General features: G+C 38.0%; 1 protein-coding gene across 1 annotated transcript; it reads right to left on the reverse strand.

The window, feature by feature from the left end:
• Positions 1 to 239: 239 nt before the first annotated feature.
• otol1a (otolin 1a) lies at positions 240 to 12,259 on the reverse strand. Its single transcript, XM_058755963.1, has 5 exons — positions 10,170 to 12,259; positions 9,611 to 10,066; positions 9,425 to 9,514; positions 3,378 to 3,449; positions 240 to 1,444 (listed from the first exon to the last, which is right to left on the reverse strand). Exons 2-5 carry the CDS (start codon positions 10,053 to 10,055, stop codon positions 561 to 563), a joined length of 1,491 nt encoding a protein of 496 aa, XP_058611946.1. The 5' UTR covers positions 10,056 to 10,066; positions 10,170 to 12,259; the 3' UTR covers positions 240 to 560.
• Positions 12,260 to 13,694: the final 1,435 nt, after the last annotated feature.

Raw genomic sequence — 13,694 nt, forward strand, 5'->3', positions numbered from 1 at the left:
GAATATCTCCTGGTGCTCCCAATCCGGGCCATTTGCATGAGCAAAAGGCTAGAATAGCCTATCTCAAAATATTATAACTATAATCTTTATTCTCGAAACATTTCGACTTTATTCTCGTAATATTTCGACTTTATTCTCGTAGTATTTCAACTTTATTCTCGAAATATTACGACTTTAATCTCGTAATTTTACATTTGTTTTTATTTTTTAACGTGCCACTAAAATGCCGTCGTAAGAAAGCAAGACAGAATTAAATCATTATTATTTTATTGCATAAGCTGCTAGCTATTTTTATATAAATATGTAAAGAGCTACAAAATAGCTGCCACAAATTATCAGCTTATAAAAAAAAAAAAAATTACAGCACAATCCAGCATTGATAGTCCTTGCCATGAAACAGGTAGCGTTAATAATTAGTGGCTGTACAGTTACTGTTAGTAGATGGTTCTAATTTCAGGTCTCAAGTACTTTAGGTAATATAGGTGGCTTTTGTTTCACCCCTACAAAATGAAGTACTGGTCTAAAATGGTTCATCCAGAAGTCAGTGTGATTCCTGGCCGTCAGTCCATAGTGGCATCAGCATAGAGCAGGAATCCAGAGAACGTGCTGTCGTCCTCACTGCTGGAATAAACACCGTTCCAGTCCCGCAGAGTCTCCAGCCAGACCTGGTCTCCAGATGATAGACGCAACACTGCCATGTTGGAGGCCTGATCAATGTCCTGGCCGTAAAGGGAGTCGCGAGTTCGCAGTTTCCGAATGCCGTTCACCACCAGGGCTGCGCGCAGGGGGCGATTACGCACTGTTATGTAGTAGGAAAAGACGTAAACTCCATCATGAGTGCAGTTGAACTTACTGGCGTGCGGGTCCCAGTGACCCTCCTCGTTGTAAATGACTTTGTCAAACTTGATCGGCAGGCCAGGTGGCGGGAAAGATCGGCTGGGAAAGAGACCAACGCTGAAGGCTGAGCGCTTCTGAACAGCAGGTTCACCCTTAAGGCCCTTGAATCCCCTAACACCTCGTGCTCCCTTCAGGCCTCGTGTGCCTTTCATCCCTGACATCCCCCTCTGCCCTGGTGGTCCATGAGGTCCTGGAGGACCAGGCTCTCCCTGCTTACCTGGGGGTCCTGGGTCTCCTTTCGGACCCTTAGCCCCATGTAGCCCATCTGTGCCGTTCAGACCTGGCACACCCATGTCTCCTTTTGGCCCTTGAGGCCCTGGCTCCCCCATACTGCCTTTCTGTCCTTTCTCTCCAAATGGACAGTCTCCTTTGTCACCTTTCTCCCCCTTGATGCCATCTGGTCCGGGGGGGCCAGCTGGTCCTTGTATGCCAGGCTCGCCCGCCTCTCCCTTTGTTCCGTTCCAGCCAGGCTCTCCCCTGTCCCCTGGGTCTCCTTTCAGCCCGGTTAAACCTGTATCTCCTTTGTCTCCTTTGAGGCCCATTTCACCTGCAGACATTAACATCAAGTGGAATTTGAAATATAAGACCCATTCTCAGGAAGCTGTTACTGTATAACGCTTTGAAAAGGCTACTGCTGAACACTTCAGTATGTCAACCTTATTTAAATTTTCCCACATCAAGTGCCACAACCACCATAAACAGTGAGGGATCACCATATGGTATTTTTCACTGCTTGATTCTTAAACCAATCCTGCTTAGTTACAGCCAGTAGTTACTCATCATTACCAACTCTAAAGAACTACATTATTTCAACCCCATCCCAGAGTCTTTAATTCATATATTTAGATAACAGTAAATTCTGATAGTATCGCTTAGTTTCTGTGTGCCTTGTAAGAAGGTTCAAAGACTTTAATGTCAACTTTAATGTCCTTTCAAAAATATTAAACTTTTTTTTTTTTAAACAAGAGGGAAATGTTGCATTATAACAGGGTTGAAAAGAAAGTAAGGGACGGATACAAATTCTAGATTCTCAAAAGCATTTTCCAAAAAAATGTCTACATAATGAAAACCAGTACAATAAATGCCAGTAGTTATTTACATCTACCTAGTAGTTATTTACAGTAGTTATTTAGCTCTACATTATTTCAGCCCCATCACAGTTAGTCTATAATTCACATACTTAAATAACTGAGTAAATTCTGATAGTATGGCTTAGTTTCAGAAATTACACATAATTTAAAAAAAATGTCATCACCCTTATTAGGAGATTAGCCATAACAGAGTTGAAATATTGAGCTTGATGAAGTCAGTGTAGATGCTTAAAACAAAATGCTTAAAGTTACATCTCTTTGAAATGTGTGGTCTGAAAAATTTTGATGGCACTCCTTTGAATCTGTCTAAAAGATCAAAACATTATTCTGGAAAAGGGAGAAATGTCACATTGTAGCAGGGTTTGAACAATAAGTAAGGGACCACTGCAAATTCTAGAATCTCAAAAAAAAGTGTTAGGCATTTTAGAATTAAAAAAAAATAATAGTTAAAAAATGCAATAATAAATACCAGAAGTTATTTATTACTTCTAATCCTGAAACTCTATATTATTTCAACCCTGTGACAGTTCATTTGTAATTCTTATACTTGAATAATGGAGTAAATTCTAATAGCACTGTTTAGTTTTGGTGTACCTTGTAAGAAATTACACATAATTAAAATAAAAAATGATCACACTTATTAGGACTTCAAATATTGAGCTTGATAAGGTCAATATAAACTAATGAAATAATTACAAAGGCTGCAAAATAACCTGTAAAATATATGTCCATAATAAAGTAAGGGACAGATACAAATTCTAGAGTCTCAAAAATGCATATAAAGCATTTTAGAAAAATAAATCGACAATGAAAACATGGTATAATAAATACCAGTAGTTTTTAATTCTAATTCTACAGTATTTCAACCCTGTCCCAGTTCATTTGCAATTTTTATATTAGAAAACTGAGTAAAAAATGGTTGTTATTAGGGCTTCACAATAACAGTTGAAATATTGAGCCTGATAAGTTGAATGTAAACATAATGAAATACTTATAAAGCCTGTAAAAGAAACTTTTATTTGTTAGAACCATGGGGTCAGAATGAGTTTTATGTCACTCCCTTTAATATTATGTCAAACTATTATTTTGAAAAGGGTGGAAAGTTTCACATAATAACAGGTTGAAGTTAGTGTGGGACAAAGACAAATTCTGTATTTTCTCTGGGGACATGCTGTTTTTTGTTTTATATATGTATATATATATAAATGCTCTTAAAATTTCCACATCAGATAATGTGTCAGCAGTTCAGTTCAGATCAGTTCAGTCCCCCCTCCCCCCAGTGTAGTAGTAAACCATGGCACTATTTTCTGAGAACAGTCCATAAACCAACATAGCAAGCGTAACATACAGTGAATGCTGGGTTAAGGCTCTTGTCACAGATGAATGTACCTTTCTCTCCTTGTTTCCCAGTGACACCGGGAATCCCAGGTAGCCCACTCACTCCAGGATCACCTTTCTCTCCTGAAGGAGGAAAGGACATCTGTTAACAAACTTACAAGCATTATCTTTGAAGTAACCACAACAATGGAACATTGTGTTGAATGGGACAGTGTTTAAGACGGAACATGCTGTTTTGGAAATGTGTTGTTTGGCTCACAGTGCTCAAAGGTCTCTCCGGATATGTTTGCACTTGTTCTCAATACCTTCATTTAGTATTGTCAGCAATGGATATGACTAAGCATCAAACTATTAAGCATCAATTATTTGCATATCTACTCTTTGATTACACTTTTTTATAAAAACAAAATCTCCACCTTATGAATACACAGAGGTTTACAAGAAAACAAAAACCCTGAACACTGGTGTATTTATTTATTCCAGTAGTGAAGAGCTTTCTCAGGCTAAGATTTGCAGACAAACTTTTGTGTAATCCCAGGGAACTAGCATTACCAGTTTCAAGACAAATTGTAGGTTTTGCCAACTTGTGTGAGCATGCAGCACTAAAGGAAAGGGAAAGTTTAGTCTGTTTGATTTAGGCGTGGTAATAGTTTTTTCTTTGGTAGGGACACAGAAGGAGAAGCCTTGAGAATACACACACAAACTCCATGTAATTCTCCTTAACTAAGGTCAAGGTCTTCTCCAATGTTTGTTCTTCTTGCAATACAAGAATATTTGTATACACAATCAACAGATGAGTGTCAATGCCCCCTAATCCTTTGTTTATAACTTTGGATAGACTAACTGCCATATGTGGAAGCTGTGAAAGAAAAAATATGGCCCTTTTGTAAACAGTATTTGCCTAAATTCCTTTCCACTCCTTTGTATAGAAGCTTTAGAACTTACAGTTGTAACATAATATCATAAACCACTAAGTTCTTTCTCCTTCTGCAGGTTACATTGATTCACTGACCAACTACTTGCAAAACAGTCTCTTAACCAATTTGTTCAAACACAGTTTCTGCTTCCAGATATGCCTACTACCCTACTATATAATAGGTGAAAAACAGCATGTGAAATTAGCATGTCTGAATTTGTTGTATTCATTAAATAGTAGCCTAAAAATACATGGATGACCTAGTAGGATTTGTGAAAGAATAATGACTGAGTCATTGAATGGTTCACTCAGCAATTTTGTTCAAAAACACTAATTGTGAAAATATAAAATCATAACAGAGTTGAACAAAAAGTAAGGGACAGATACAAATTCTAAATCCTCAAAAAAATGTCTAAAGCATTTTAGAAAAAAATCGACTAACCTAAAAACTCTACATTATTTCAACCCTGTCACAGTTCATTATTTATTTATTTATTTTTTTTAGATATTATGTTTTTATTTCAACATTATGACAACATGGAACAATACAAAAAGACAACAACAAGAAAAAAATAAAAATATACAGTTAAGTACATCAGCTCCTCCAGTTCTATACACATTGTTTATGATGTCATACATCTATTTCTAGGCCAGTGGGAACGAGCAATGTGATAATAATACAGACAGTAAAAGGGTCAAACCTTTAAGCAATTAACTTGGACATTTGTTAAATGTTTAAGAAAGGGTTCCCAGGTGGCCTCAAAGCCAGCAATGTTACCAAAAAGGTTGTGTCTGAGTCTCTCTAAATGCAAAGTGGCAGAAAGTTCAGATAACCAAGATTTAAAAAGTGGTTTTGATACCTTTTTCCATTGACAAAGGATGATTTTTATAGCTACTACCATTCCATATTGGATAGCTTTTTTAATTTGATGGCCTAAGCCCTGAAGGGAGTTAGCTGGGTCAGGGGAGAGGTCACAGGAATAAGCCACTGAGTAGAATCTGAAAATTTCACTCCAAAACTCATAAGGTTTTGGGCATGACCAAAAAAGATGTCCCAGAGAGCCCTCTGCGGATTCACATTTATTACATTTCGAAGAAATGGAAGGGTAAAATTTATTAAGCCTAACCCTTGAGCAATGAAGCCTATGTACTACTTTATATTGTATTAGTTGGTGCCTTGAGTTAATAGAACATGTATTTATGGCCTTGATATACTCAAGCCAGTCCTCGTTGGTTATCTGAATGCCTAAATCCTTTTCCCAGGAATCTTTCAGATATAAGGTAGATATGCTGAGCTGACTGGTAAAGACACCCATAAAACTGGAAATCAAATTAAGGGCATTAGAGGAGGCAGAAAGCAATTTATATACTTCATTTTCATCTGTAAGCAGTTCAAATTGTAAGATTGACGTGTGAACATAATTTCTCAACAGAAGGTATCTAAAAAAATGTGTTGATGGAAGAACACATTTCTCCTTCAGCTGATAAAATGTGGCAAATTTACCTTCCACGTACAAGTTTCTCACGGTGACCATTCCTTTGCAAGTCTGTAAGTGATGGCTTAAAGGCATTATTGTGTAGTAGATGGCAATGCAAATGCTTTCCGTACCTGGTACCATATTTTGAGAGAGCTACCAAGCACAATGTTTGTGTTGGCCACTTTTTTAAGTGGCACAGGCGCCGCAAAAAGCAAAGAAGAAAGAGAGTAGTTTGGAACACTCTGTTCAATGGTGAGCCAAGATGGAATGTCATCTGCAGGCCCCGGAAGATGAGATTTTTTCCAGTATGATAAGGCTCTACAGTTTGCAGCCCAATAATAATGCTGGAAGTTTGGCAAGCCTAATCCTCCCATCGACCTTGGTTTACAAACATGCAACTTAGAAATACGGTGTGCTCTGAAGCCCCACACAAATGGCAGGACAATCGAAACAGAGACTTTAAAAAACGTTTTGGGCAGGGAAATTGGCAGGTTTTGGAAAAGGTAAAGAAATCTGGGCAATGTCACCATCTTGATTGCATTCACACGCCCTACCATAGAGTGGGAAGGTCCTCCAGCTTTCAATATTACGTTTCAAGTTCTCTAGCATAGTTAAATAATTTAATTTATATATATCCTTTGCATATTTTGGTAAAATGACTCCCAAATATTTCAAACTGTCTGCTGCGATTTTAAAAGGTAGGTTTTGTATGAAGCCTGGGTCAATATTATTAGTAACAGGCATGAATTCACTCTTTTGCCAATTTACAGAATATCCAGAGAACTTTCCAAAAGTCTCCAGTAAGTCTAATAGGGGTGGGATAGACCGTTCTGGGTCAACAAGGTAAAGAATAATGTCATCGGCATAAAGAGATATATGGTGTTCTAAGTGGCCTATCTTAGGAGATGAAATAAGTGGGTTATTTCTTATAGCAACAGCAAGGGGCTCTATAGCAATGGCAAAAAGCAAGGGTGAAAGCGGACACCCCTGCCTAGTGCCTCTATATAGTGTGAATTGTGATGATTTATCAAAATTAGTAAGCACTGAGGCCCTGGGTTTGGCATAAAGCATTTTCACCCATAGTGAGAATGATTTACCTAGATCAAACTCTTGGAGCACCGAGGTAATATAATTCCATTCAATTTGGTCGAATGCCTTTTCGGCATTGACAGATAAGATGGCGACATTTAAATGAGAATCATACTTTGAATATAAAATGTTCATTAAGCGCCTCACATTAAAGAAGGAAAAGCGCCCTGGAATGAAACCGGTCTGATCGGATTGAATCATTTTAGTTATACATTTATTTAGTCTACTCGCAAGGGTTTTTGTGAAAATCTGAATTCAGAAGAGCTATGGGGGCGGTATGATGCTGGATCCATTTCGTCTTTCCCTTTTTTAAGAATTAAAGAAATGTTGGCATCATACATTGTTTGTGGAAATTCCTGATTTTCAATAGAGTGGTTAAATAATCTCAACATCAGGGGAGCGAGTTTTTGAGAGTATTTCTTATAAAAACCATCAAGACCGGGGGCCTTACTGCTAGGGAACAATGTGATAGCTTCAAATATTTGATCTAACGTTATGTTTGCATTGAGGGCGTTTTGATCTATATCATCTCATTTGGGGAGATGTAATGATTGGAGGAAGCGGGAAAGGTCTGCAGGGTCAGTGCAAGTTCGTGATTTATACAAAGCCTCATAAAATTCCTTGAAACACTCATTAATGTCCCTAGGGTTTGTAGCTAGCGTTCCATCCTTTTTCCTAATTTGATGGATAGATCTACTAGCTTGGATACTAGCGAGCAGCCTGTCTGGTTTGTCCCCTAGCTTGAATTGTTTTTGTTTTATTTTCAATAGCATATTGTTAACTTGGTTGGAAAGAATTTTATTATATTCTAGTTTTAGTGCTATAATTTCTTTGAGCAGAACAGGATCTGCGGAATCTGCATGTAAATGTTCAAGTTGATTAAGACGAGCTTCAATTACTGACAGGCGAGCTTATGAATTGTGGACATGAGAGAAAAAAGTATATTGTCTGTCGATCAGCTGCTTTAACCTCCAAACATCAACCAAATCAAATGAAGTAATTAATTCGTTCAGGGTGGCGACAGAATTGGGCAGATGACCCATGGAACGGTTAGAGGTCCAGTCCAAAACAGGATCTAAAACCAGATTAAAGTCACCACCGATTATTAGATGCGTGTTTGACAGATTAGGTCCATGATTTGGTCCATATATGTTCAATAATGTAGTATGTACAGAAAAAAATGTAGGTATATGTTTAAAAGGAATTGTTTTGCGGAGCAAAATGGCCACTCTGTCCCTGCATGAGAACGTAGATTGAAACACCTGTGAGACCCAGTTACATCTTAGAAGCCTTTGTTCATTATGCTTAATGTGTGTCTCTTGTAAAAACATGATATCAGCAGATACTGACTGCAAATACGAAAAGACTTTAAACCTTTTAGCCCGGTTATTGATGCCTCGTACATTCCAGCTGTCTAAGGTAACATTACAGTTTGAAAGTCTCATATTACATACCAGTGTAGATAAGATTCAATGTTATTATAATGACTGTGTGGAACTGGAGTTGTTACATTGAGCAAAACAAAACGCATAACATTTAACACAAAGTCATGAGAAGAAACCCTCAATGTCGCCCCCTCCCTCTAATCCGCTTCCCCAAACGAAGTGGAGTAGAAAAAACAAACCCCATACAAACCGTGGAGCTACAAGGTTGCCTACGGAGCAGTGAAGACAATAACCAGCTACAACAAACTTAGCTGTACAGTAAGAACGGCTCCTCCTCCTCCCTCGGCATTTAACAATAACAAAACTAGTAGTACATCCGAAAACTGGCACAAACTCAACACTGTCTCACAGACGTGTGCAACAAAATGTCAGAACCATGATCCGGCATAATGCTACTTTCAGTGTAAAGTCAATAGTCGTAAACTTATCGATTGCGCTCGGATACAGATATCATCAGCTTTCCATGTAAGTGAACCCAGATCACCAATCTGTGTGGTAGCGCGTGAACAGAAACATACTCACTTGCAGGATCCGTCTACTTCTACGAAAAACTACGTCTCTCGAGCACCCCCCCCCCCCCCATTTTTATATATTAATTTTTCATTCTTGTACTTAGCTATCTGAGTCAATTTCTCATAGTACCACTCAGTTTCAGAAATTATACAATATAATTTGAAAAAATGATCATCACTGTTATCAGGGATTCGTGATAACGTAGTTGAAGTGTTGAGCCTGTAAATGAAACCTCTAACTCTTAAAATCATGTAGTCAGAAAGACTTTGATATCACTGCATTGAATATTGAATAACTGACTACGGCATTAGTTGTGTTGCTTCACGGCCATTCACAAATTTCTCATCAAATATATTTACTCAGACAGTGTGCAATTTTAGATGCAGTTAATAATTAATTCAGAAACAAACAAATGAATATATTTTGAGTGAGTCATTGAATGGTTCACCAACCAGTTTGTTCAAAAATACAGGATTCCTGTGTGTTGCTTGGAGATGCTGTAGTAGTTTTGGCTTCATTTTGGAATGAGAATGTAACGGGCAATATTGTGTCAAAAATGTAAGTTACTCAACATCAACTTCTTGTTTATTGAACTGTTTTGACCATCTCTTGCAAATACTTATGTTGAACACAAACACATGATATTACTATACAGACCTTTTCCTCCATGAGGCCCCGGAGCGCCAGTGAGTCCATCCTGACCTGGAAGTCCAGGAGGTCCCATTTCTCCCTTTTCCCCTGGAATACCTTGCAAGTTGACAAATACAGGGCAAAGTTTAATTAAGCATTTGACTGAGATACAGTAGATATCAACTACTAGACAACTACAACTCGTATTCTTACCAGGCAATCCCTTTTCTCCCACCGGTCCTGGAGGACCTCTCTCTGGTGGACAGCACTCACAGAAGTTGAAAAAGCACTCATTGTAGTCCAACGTGTAGTTCCCAGGGCCAACCCCAGGAGGAACCATGGCCTCCGTGTGGTAGTCAGCAGAATAAGCATCACTGGAGTAGGTGGTGCTGTCGGTGGGGGAAGTAGAGTAAGCGTCCATCATGGAGTCTGTGACTTCCTCCGTGATGCCGCTGGCGGTGGGGCTCACAGTGGTGGTGATCGGATGGGACCCCAAGCGGCCAGGCGGCTGTGGAGGACCCCCTTCGTCTCGAGGCGGAGGCTTCTTAGTGGGTTTCAGTCGTGGCCACTGTGTGGTCTTAGGTAGTGATGCTTGATTCCCTGCTGTTGCCACCAGCAAGGCCATCAGCAGGATGACCGGGTGGACAATATTGGGCATTGTACAAGTGCCTGCACACACACAGCAAACAAATGCACTGAAGAGGATGCCAAACGGAAGCCGAATAACTAGACCTTTAAATTTTCTGAAGAACAAAATACCGCTAATACTTACCTAGTCGTTGACTTGCGTGCCGCCTCTCCGTTCTCTTCTCTTAGAGAAAACTGCATCCAGATCACTACCTTTTAACTACCTGTGCCTGCCCGTCGCCCCCCAGTCCAGCCAATGAGAGTGTTTTGTACTGCATGGGCAGGTGACATACACTTGGCACAGGCCTGCGGATTTGATACCTGAGGAGAAGCCTAATGAGATGGCTTTAGAAAGTTAATGTATCAGTCCTTCTTATTCTCATGCATCTGTATCCCTTATGTTATACCACTTAAAAGGACAAATAAAGTGCAGATGTTTACACACAAGAGTATATGCACATACACCTGTCTGTCCTGTTCATTCATTTTTCATACAAGTATGAATTAACAGGAATTCATGTTTTGTGTCTGTGATTTTTTTATTTTTTTAAGCTCTCTTACAAAGTTTCAGTAGCAAAATTGCATGCTGCACGATGTTAAACAAAGGTCGAATAAGTCATGATTTTCCCAAGGATCAAAGAGATTCAGAGACTTTTGGGGGATTTTTGAACAGTCTCAGCGGAGAAAACACTAACACTTGGGGGGCGAATGGTCATGTATCCTAGACGCCTTCAAACCCTTCCATCAGACACACAGTCTACTTCCTAACAGTATAAATGTACAAAATTTGAACGAAGAAACCTGGGGTCAAAACTGCCTTCTACGGAAATGTGGCCTGAATTCTGTGTAACTGGTCCATTTGGCCGAAGCTCAAAGGGAAGTTAAATAATCAAAGCAAATGAGACGTTGGCCCATGAAACAAAGTCATGGCAGTCTTTCTGCAGCCCTCCTTCAGGAAATCCAGCACTAGTGACTTTTATATCTCGGGGGGTTACTGACCAGAGTAACCCCAGAGTTGAGATGTTCATCTCGTACCTCGCGGTGTGATATGATGTCTCCCAGCGGTGCAATGACATCATTCAAGGAAAAAGCTTTTAAATTACACCTCCGGTGTTTGTCAGATCAGTAGTATGTGATTAAAGCGTGATTGTGTTCAGACCGAGGTTATGGCATTTTAAACTGAGCATACATCTTCGACAACTTTCATATTACCTAAACTTTTACATTATCTGGAGAAACTTGCTGCCACCACAATACTAGCGTCTCTGTAGCGTATAATATCACCATCAGCGTAAGTATATGGGACTATTTTATTGTTGGAGCATGCGGTGTACCTGCAGAAAAAAAAAGAAGAAAAAAACATAAAAATGAGGCAACCCTTGTGACTGTTTCCAAGTCTTTCAGAGATTAGTTCATGTTGTAAAATTTCTTGTGGTGTGAACTCTCTAAAAACATTTTATTAATTATTATGAATAAAAATTATAATTATCAAAATAATTATTATTGAAGTAGCCTATTTAAAATATATTTGACAACATATATACAAGGTGTAAGAAAAATACGGTATTCATTTTTACTTGGTTACACCACATGACATTTTAAATCATTAAACTTTTGTTGAAAATCATATAAAAGTTTTTCAAAATCATACGAAACAACTTGACAAATTATGCAAAAAAGTGCTGCTGGGCTGTAAAAAGTCCATAAATCGGTGCTCTTTGGATGCGGGATTCTTTTGTATCATCTAAATCCAAGGCACTCGAGTAGTGTGAAAAAAAAAAAATTCATTTGTCATTGACCAAATAACGTCGTACATGATGCAAGATAAGTTACAGTATATGCACCGAAACTGAATGATTGAGAGATGTACAAATTACTCAAAATTGTATCAAATTTGATGCTTACATTTTTAATATGCTTTTTTTTTTTTTTATATAGTATGGATAATGTAGATGATTGTGTACAACAAGTAAAATCTTGATCATGTTGATAATACAGAGGCCTAAGAAATTGATGTATCAAATTGGATTAATGAATTTTTGCCTTCGCTCGTTAATTTGAAATGATGTGGCGATTTTTTTCTTAATAAAATTTAATTGAAAGTATTTATGAATGAAAAAAAGTTTTACATTGAAAAATACATATCTGAAAAATGTTTTTCAAAACCATCAAAGGAAACATGACAACTGTTTTTCTGTATCTTTTTATCTTTGTCATTGACCCATCAATCACGGAGTGACCGTATGCAATGAAAATGAATACTAGGCATACAGGTTTGTTGAAATCTCCAACTCTAACTATGAACAATAGTAATAGTGATGCTTTTCTTAGAAAACAGCAATATGTTTTAGCTGGCATTACCCTCTCCACTTACAGCATCCATTAGACTCGTCTAGCACTGTTTCTGTGGACACAAGGGCACCATTGGGAGTGGGAGATGAGAGGTGTGAGGGGAGGCTGTGGGCTGTTACCCGAGCCTGTATAGCCACCCTCTCGCTGCCGCTACACAGGCCACATGCATTAGCTTCAAGAGGCTCGAATGCCCTGCGCTAAATGACATGCCCTTGTTGCCAGGTAGGCAAAATGGAAACCATTAGTCAAACCAAAAGATCCATTTCTCTACACCTCACTGAGCTTCCAGTACTGGAGCACCACAAAAATAAATCCCATTGGACTTCTGTGATGAAAATGAAATCAATAAGATGTGCATCCATTATTCAGCCTCTGGAAGGCTAACGGTATGGTAAGCATTTTTCTGCATCGCGGTTTTGCATCAGTTTATCTGTTACTGGCAGTGTTTTTACTTGTGGCATCCCTAAATGGATCCTTCACTTGACAAGCCTATACAACGTCATGTCGGGGCATGAAGTAAAATAACTGGTTTAAAATCATTAAGGGCTTTCTTCAGTGTGTTGCATTTTACAAAAGGCAAGAGATTTTCAACATAATCTTTTATCAACAAATGTGTTAACGAATATAGCAGTTTTAAATGGGTGGTTGGCATGTATTTTAACCATGTAAAGCCTACCATATGAAATAATATTCAAAACAAATCAATTTTTTAATGGAACAGTTTATTGAACCAAAGACAAAATATAAGAACAATTATATGTCTTTTATGTTTTATATGATATCTGATGTCAGGCTTTTATGTTTATTAATTTAGCAAAATATAATGCTCACAAAAATATAAAAAGTGGGGCAGATGGTAGGCTATTTACAAAAAGTAAGATGGAATTCTGATAGATTATATATCTTTAAATAATTATTATAAAGATGATATTTTAATGCTTAGTTTTATGAGCATAAAAGCTCTGTAGTTTCAATACAAAATGCAATGCAATAATGACAGAGATGTACAAATAAATGTTCAAAGCCTGCTGTATTATATTTGACTCACATTTTAACATTTATATATTATTATTTAAGAAATGATATACGATTGATGTAGAATGCATGTGTGTACAAGTGGTATTTTCAGCAAAGTTTAGATCATGTCGGTAATTTACAGGCCTTAGAAAAGTATGTATTTTAGAGTTCATTCATTTTTGCCTTTGCTTGTTCATTTTAAATGGTCTTACAGTGTGCGAATTGCTACAACAATTAGGGAACAAAATAGTTTAAAATGCTTTTAGGTGAACTAGAAAGATAGCTGTATGCCTGATATTTT

This window comes from Onychostoma macrolepis, chromosome 02, assembly GCF_012432095.1.
Source record: "Onychostoma macrolepis isolate SWU-2019 chromosome 02, ASM1243209v1, whole genome shotgun sequence".
Classification (NCBI taxonomy): Eukaryota; Metazoa; Chordata; class Actinopteri; order Cypriniformes; family Cyprinidae; genus Onychostoma; species Onychostoma macrolepis.

Bases quoted from the DNA above. Each gene is read 5' to 3' on its own strand.
- otol1a (XM_058755963.1), bottom strand. From the start codon at position 10,055: ATGCCCAATATTGTCCACCCGGTCATCCTGCTGATGGCCTTGCTGGTG. The intron at 9,515-9,610 runs GTAAGAATACGA...TCAACTTGCAAG, and splicing joins GGGAGAAAAGGGATTGCCTG to GTATTCCAGGGGAAAAGGGA. The intron at 3,450-9,424 runs GTCTGTATAGTA...TTCCTCCTTCAG, and splicing joins GGGGCCTCATGGAGGAAAAG to GAGAGAAAGGTGATCCTGGA.